This window comes from Egretta garzetta, unplaced genomic scaffold (assembly GCF_000687185.1).
Source record: "Egretta garzetta isolate BGI_Z169 unplaced genomic scaffold, ASM68718v1 scaffold321, whole genome shotgun sequence".
NCBI lineage: Eukaryota > Metazoa > Chordata > Aves > Pelecaniformes > Ardeidae > Egretta > Egretta garzetta.
In genome coordinates this window covers 40,889-48,050 of record NW_009258756.1, presented here as the reverse complement: position 1 = coordinate 48,050, position 7,162 = coordinate 40,889, and the positions used below count along the sequence as shown (strand labels likewise).

General features: G+C 43.1%; 1 protein-coding gene across 2 annotated transcripts; it reads left to right on the top strand.

Moving 5' to 3' along the window:
• On the top strand, positions 1 to 4,579 carry SSBP1 (single stranded DNA binding protein 1). Of its 2 annotated transcripts, XM_035888960.1 has the most exons (6): positions 1 to 39; positions 873 to 933; positions 1,903 to 2,043; positions 2,716 to 2,803; positions 3,023 to 3,111; positions 4,432 to 4,579. In XM_035888960.1, the coding sequence occupies exons 3-6, from the start codon at positions 1,905 to 1,907 to the stop codon at positions 4,476 to 4,478; spliced, it is 363 nt and encodes a 120-aa protein (XP_035744853.1). In that variant the 5' UTR covers positions 1 to 39; positions 873 to 933; positions 1,903 to 1,904; the 3' UTR covers positions 4,479 to 4,579. The 2 variants fall into 2 exon arrangements, with proteins under 2 accessions (XP_035744853.1, XP_035744852.1); XM_035888959.1 differs by having other exon boundaries at positions 7 to 933.
• The last annotated feature ends 2,583 nt before the right edge of the window (positions 4,580 to 7,162 follow it).

The window sequence follows — 7,162 nt, the reverse complement described above, 5'->3', positions numbered from 1 at the left end:
TGGCTGCTGGTGCCTTGACCGCCGCGCCGGGAGAATGAGGTATTAACAGGTCCGGTTTATGGATGGGATGAGCCTTGGGCGGTTTGCATGTGCGTCAACGAAGCGTACAGACTAAAGAAGTTTTGCTTTGCAAGTTGCGTTTCCTCTGGCTTAGCTCCTCTGTTCGACATGGGACTGTCGGCCTCGCCTTCCTTTAGGTTTTGCAGCCGCTCATCGTGGGAGATGAGATTTTCTTCCAGTCCCTGCACGTGGGCCTCTTGCAGAGGTGTTCCTGGGCTTTGCTTTTCTCCTTTCTTCTAGGCCATGATATTTGCTAGCATCGAGTCTGTTCCTTTTCTTTTTCTCGCTTGTGTTTGGCCGCAGCAATCAGGGTTTTGTGGCCCTGATTTGCTGTTTGCTTGGGAACAAGGGGTCACTGGTGCATCGTTACTGCTCATGGTGGTGGACAGATGTATGTTTAGGGCACATCTTGCTAATCTCTGAAGTGAAGCAGAAAGTTGATGAAACTGCAAAAATTGCATTTGTTTCCAAAATACCAAAGCCAACCAACTTGAACAACCCCTCCACTTCAACGTTCCCCCCTCCCCCACGCCTTATGTATTACAGAAAAACATTAGTTACTGCATGTCCCCAAAAAATTGCTGGAGATGTACCTTTGGGCTGTTCTTTTTCCTGGTTTAACCAAATATTCTTTGAATAATCCTGTTAACTTCATTTAGCTGAACCGATTTCTTCCCTCAGTCCTCCCGTAAGACAATGGAAAAGAACGTACTTGCAAACCCTCTGTAAGCGTTCAGAAAACGAGGTGTAAAAGCATGTGAATACTGCTCATACTCTATGTCTTGGAAACTAACATTTTTCTGTTCCTTCAGGTGCTTCGTCAGTTTGTAAGACATGAGTCTGATACAGTCGGCTCGTTGGTACTCGAAAGGTGTAAGTAGCTCCTGAGATGAAACTTAGCTGTTGTTCTTCATGGTTTTTATTTTTGTTTCAGAAGGGATGAAATATATGAGGAGAGGAACAGTTAGGAATGGTAGCTCCTGCATGCAGTAGCTAAGAACGTGTTGTTTCAAACAGACTCTTAAGTAGCTTCCTATCTGGTCTTTGTCAAGTCGAGCAGCCCTTAAGGGGGAAAAGAAAAAAGCCCTGACATGGAGTACAACTTGTTGAAGGCAGGTAGTCCTGCTTTATTGGTGGCAGTGAATTGGGTATGCTATTGTCACATTTTTCTAATACCTGCAGTTAGGTGTCTCATGTGCTTGTTTCTCAGGCTCCCTTGTGCCTGGGGGACTCGTTTGGGGGCAGCTGCTGCTGCCCCAGCATGATTTGCTCCAAGCGTATGCTTCAGACTTTACCATTCAGTTCACATGCTCGTTGTGCAAGGGCAATGCTCTCCCAACCTCCTTCAGTTCTCCTTCAACAAGGAGAAGGAATAAATTGTGTCCACCCAGTCCTGGTACGTGCGTAAAAACCAGTGACCCTCTAATTTTGAGGGTGGGGTGTAACAAGGCAACTCTGTTGTTTTAAAGGTGTTGTTTTAAGGACAAAGCAATTCAATGCTACGGTTTTATCATAATGAAAAAATAAAAAGTCAAGGTAAGTAAATGCAAAATAGTCTCAAGTGACATATGGATGCATCTGTAAAAATGATAACAAAGGAATGGAAAGAATAAAGAACCTTTAGCTTTCTAAATGAGCATATTCAGCAGCGATAACAATAGTACAGGCACAGTCGACCATCTGCAGGGCCTGAATATGCCAAGAGTCACAGAGCTTGAAAAATGGTTAGGAGGTGCAGAAAATCATTGTTCTGGCCCTTGACAAAAGCTGCCGACTTATGACTTGCCAGGATTAGAAGAATGACAATTCACCTGTGTATGTATTTACTCTCTCGCGTTTCAGCCATGAATCGTGTTCAGTTACTCGGTCGGGTTGGACAGGACCCCGTCATGAGGCAAGTGGATGGAAAAAATCCCGTTACCATATTTTCTCTTGCAACCAATGAGATGTGGCGAACAGGGGAAAGTGAGGTAACCCAGGGAGGTGAGTATGCAGTGAGCAACGTGCTTCTGCCGTGTTCTGAGGGCACATTTGCATATTCAATAGCACCGCGCTTTGTCTTTAGGCTGCTGTATAAATGTCTCGGGTGCAGGGAAGTTCCCTTGAGGTCAGTAGAGATGCTGGTGCATTTGTGTGTCTCTTACTGATCCCCAGCAGCACGTGCTGAATAAAGATCTGCCCGTTGACCTTCCTCTGGAGGAGAGGAAAGAGCGTTGAGTTGGCAGCTTTTCGCTGTTGGGGTTGCCAGAGGTGTAGTGGGTTCCATACTCCAATTTGTATTCCAAGAGGGGAAAAACCAGAATACGTTTTCTCTTTGATTCTTTCATCAGTCTGGAGCTACAGATGTCTCTCTTTCTCTAACTTTTGTTCAATGCGGAGTACATGAGAGTAAAAAAAAATCTTCTCCTAGGAGCACTGGCCTCCAGGAAAACCGATCTCGTGGATTGAACTGTGCCTTCTGCCTGATATTTTCATTTGGACACAGATGAGTGGAGCATTGAGTTCTAGTATGGAGTGGGAGATCAAGTACTAGTATACTTCCATTTTCACATCACTTTTCGTAATTCAAGAACACCAGAATGTTGAAACTAATTTCTGAGGCTTGCATCAAAAAGAGGATTTGGCACCCAACTTTGTTATTTTTATGTAACTTAGGTGATATCAGTCAGAAGACGACATGGCACAGGATCTCTGTTTTCAGACCCGGCCTCAGGGATGTTACGTATCAGTATGTGAAAAAGGGGTAAGTGAATAACAAATGTGGTTGAGGATTTAATGCCTTGATAATCGATTGATGTAATAATTATGGTGACCAGGAGCTATAGTAAGATAGAAGTGCCTTAAAAATAAGTTAGTAGACGTGCTGCAAACAAGTGAGGCAAAAGCCTGTGTATTCAGAATCAGATATAGAGGAGAAACCAGCTGTACAGTTCTCTGACCAGAACCAAATTCATTTTTTCAGTGCTCGACTCTATGTCGAAGGAAAGATAGACTACGGTGAATATACGGATAAAAACAACGTGAGGCGTCAGGCCACAACAATTATAGCAGGTAAGGAACAACATACCAATGCCTACCTTGCCCTTTTAAAATGGAGGGGAGGCGGAGGACCTTTGAAACAGAGCTTGGTTTGTCTTCATCCTCAGAATCCCGACTTGGGGATTTTGAGAGAATGAATAGGCTGTACCACTAGAAGTCCTCTGGCACTGCTTGTGAAGACACAGAGAATGAGAGCATGTAGTTGCAAACTGTTGCATAGTTTGTTCACACAAACCAGTTGGTGCAGCATGTAGATACTGTGTCTTTTAAGAACACTGGTATGTAGTTCTGCGGGTCAGGCAGATTCCTTTTCTAAGCAGAGCTTGCTCGGTAGCTTTGTCTCGGTTTGGCCAGGAATTTTTTCTTCCTGTTTAAGACTGGGGGCTTCACCAACTTGAAGGACCTCTGTTTGTGAAAGTTGTTTTATGTGGGGATAACTTGATGGAGAATTTAGAAAGACCTCAGTCTGGTAGCCAGTAGTGGTAAGAAGAGCATAGAATGGATAGGGAGTAGACACGGTGAAGAAGAGAACTGGGAAACTAAGCTTTTTTCTTGAGCCTTTAAAAAGCGTGAGCATCTTGTATCTTTACTGTGGGTAGAGCCCCGCTATCTTGTGGCTTTTGAGGGAGGGCTAAAATACTTGGGTAATAGGGCAAACATTTCTGTTACAGAAATATAACTAAAAAAACTGGGCCAGAGGAGAAGGGAAAAAAACCCCAGCCACAATTCTGGATGTTTCTGCTGTGCAGCCTCTTTAAAACTATAGTAGTCAAACTTTCACATGAACAGTTCAGCTAGCAGTGGTGTAGATTGCTGTTTATAAATAGCTGGCAGGGAGAAGCAAATCTCTCTCTTGTTTTTTTAAATTAGTATTTATCCTAATGGTTTTTTCTTCATGTTCAATGTTCCCTGTCTCAAGATGCTTTAGAAATTACTGAGGCTTGATGAAATATGAGCTTCCTATAGTCCCATAAACCAATGACATGTAGTGCATACTGAAAATGACAAAATAAAAAGGAAATAAGCTGTAACTGATAGAGATCATAGTCAAAGAATTAAACCATTATTTTAAAATGTTTCTGGCATCTTTGACTGTGATCATCAGGTTGAGGACATTTGTTTCATGGTATATATGGTCACCTTGAATTGTCAGCTTTCTGGGGAGATAGAGCAAGAAGCCTGTGTTGGACGCTGTTCTGTTTTATGAACTATTCCATTCTGAAATACACGTCTGCAGGTTATTTTAACACAAATAGGTTGTATTTGTGGGTGTGCAGGCTTGCAACAGGGCAAAGCAATCCTGAAGATTAAATTTTCTTTATTTCTTTTCAGATAACGTAATTTTTCTGAGTGATGGTGGTATGAGAGAAAAGGTGTGAGGTCATTAGTGCTTGGACCCAGGCCATTTCATTCCTTTTGGTTTACAGTGCTTCATAACTGTGTAATCATGTATATCGCTGTAGTTTCTTTAAAAAAAAATAAATAAAATGTTTGATACCTATAGGGTATCTGCGTGTGTTTTGTTTTCCTGTGTGCTTTCTCTCTGTTAGTCATCGTTTCGATTTCTTTCTTTTTTGTTCATTCTTAAGAGAAAAGGTAACCCGGGCAGCTGTGGTAATTCTTGAGCTGGTGAATGTAAAAATGGGAGCAACCCTTTTCATCTTCAGCCATTTTCATTTTCCTTAGCTACGTCAATGAGACGGTAAGTTGAAACCAGAGCCGTTGGCCTCCGCTGGTGCTCTGCTTGAAGTTTCTCTGTCACAGACCCGGAGAAGGCCGCCTGTGCATTTGCATCTGCTCCTCCACTGATCATAGCATTTGATCAAACCAAGGCGTTGTCTTTCACCAAACCCTGTTTTGGTCATGTGCTTAGGTCTTCATCATTATGGCGTTTGACATGCGACAACTCTACGATGGTGTCAACCTTCTCATCCCAGTCCCTCGTTAGGGTGCTATGCCTACTGCTTGCCACCAGGAGGAGCAGGAGGGACGAGTGCCGTGGCTGTTCCTTTTGAGAGGCCGGCAACAGTGTCTGAAACGCATTCCCGGCCCAGGATTCTCAGTTAATGTGGGAGTGGCACTTATTTTGCTTTAACTTTGTTTTAGTGTCAGAAAGACTGAGAATTATTAGTACTGTTAGTAAAAAAATTGCACAGCTAAAAGGTGTTTCATTCTATTACATGGAGAAGTGGTGAAATTCCCACTGTAATACAGCGCGATGTGAACAGGGAAAGAAAAACAGTGGCAGTGACAATGTCCTGCCTTCAGAACTGCTGGGATTTTGTATCTCGGCACTCTCTGAGCCCAGAACAGAGCACGCTTATTTATAGTTTTTGCAGATCTTCCCCCTACAGAATGATGATCGTGAGTATGTTTCTCTCTATGAGCATTGTCAGTACTACCAAAAATGCAATTCTTTCAGTTCAGCATTTATTTCTGGTTGAAGTTAATGCTTTAAGTAGTACCCTGGCTCACTGAGGTGTTAGTTGTGCAGGGCACGCTTAGCTACTTAAATGGGTTGTTATCCACAGGAGGTTGTGCTGTTTTTTTGAATAGGAAGTTCTGACTTTAATTCCCTCAACTACTTCTTGTTCAGTCTGAGCCTGTTGTACTGTGGGGAGAAGTTGCGGTGGTGTGCTTCTATGGCAGTGATCCAAATACCATTTGTGTTTGGTCCGCGCAAATTCTTCCTGTTAGCTGAAAGCTGGGGTTTGTCTTAAGCTTTCTTTGTTATCTAGGAGGCCTCGAGTGAATGTGCTAAGCCTCTTGTTTGTTCAGTGGTTACCTCCTTTTTTGCACTCTGCTGTGGTGGTAGAGCTCAACATGGTTTATGAGCTTGGGAACTGGCTTTCTGCTCCGAACTCGGAGCAGAAGTGGCAGCAATGATTCCCTTCACCGCTGCACGTGGAGTGGCTGGGACTGCCAGAACTCTCAGCGCCCGCTGAATGGCTCATGCTAATCTCTGCCCCTGGCTCTGGCTGGGGACAGAGCCAAGCTAGCGCAAGGTACAGGATTAGGTGCCAAGAAAGAAAAATCTTTGCTCAAGAACTTAAACTTCTCTTGCTTTTCTGGTTCTTTTTAAAGTGGCTAGTACACTCTCAACGATTGACCTGCTACAAAGACAGCACGTACCTACTTTGAGAACACGCTGTCTGAAAAAGCGGTGCAGTATCTTGAGTGTTCATCACAATTTTGCACTAGGGTGGATCTTCACAAATGATTCTGCATTAGCAATAGACATAATTACAGCAAAAATAAGCAGTGGCAAAAGTATGTTGTGCATTCACCTGTTAGGTCTTCTTTGCTGCTATGGGGCAAAGTTAATCCATAACTAGGGAATTTTGGTTATGAAAAAATCAGGTGTGAAATTAGCATTCCTATAGCATCTGGGTTGGGTTTTTTTTACGGCTAGGTGCTTGCTCTGTCAGGAAATGTTAAAGGATGGAAAGTGGCATCTACTGAGTTGAATGCAGTGATACCTTGTTTATAACTCAAACAATGCGTATTTTTGCATGCTGTCCCTTGGTAAATGGCATTCAGCTTTTGCCTGTCTGTGTTAACCTCTTGTGTGAACTGGATTAGGCAAACCTTGATTGCTTGCATCAACTAGGACATGTAGAAGCGTTTGTCCTTAAGAAGGAATTTATGTTACATATTTATGGAGATAGAAGGGAAGAGATAAAAAATAGAGATCATTTCTTTTTAAAATGACAGAGCATTTTAACCAAGTTAGTGTTTCTTACCAGTCCTAAGACAGAGCTGTTCTGGTGCCACTCAGTTATTTCTGTCAGTCTGGTGTAAGGTGTAGGAAACCCTCTTCTGCCCTTGTTTCTGTGGCTGTTGTGCACTGATTTGAGGAAGACACTGTGGGCATTGTGCCCGTGTCACACGGTGAAGAACATTTTCAACGTTAATTGAAGTGTGACCTGTATTTGGGAACACAGATAATTCCCCCAAACCCACATAATGCAGAGGGTAATGCAAGGGCTGTTTCTGTGAAGTGGGACTCAATTTCTTTGGCTGAAGCATCTTCTCTTGCTTCTATTTCACGACTCATAACTTC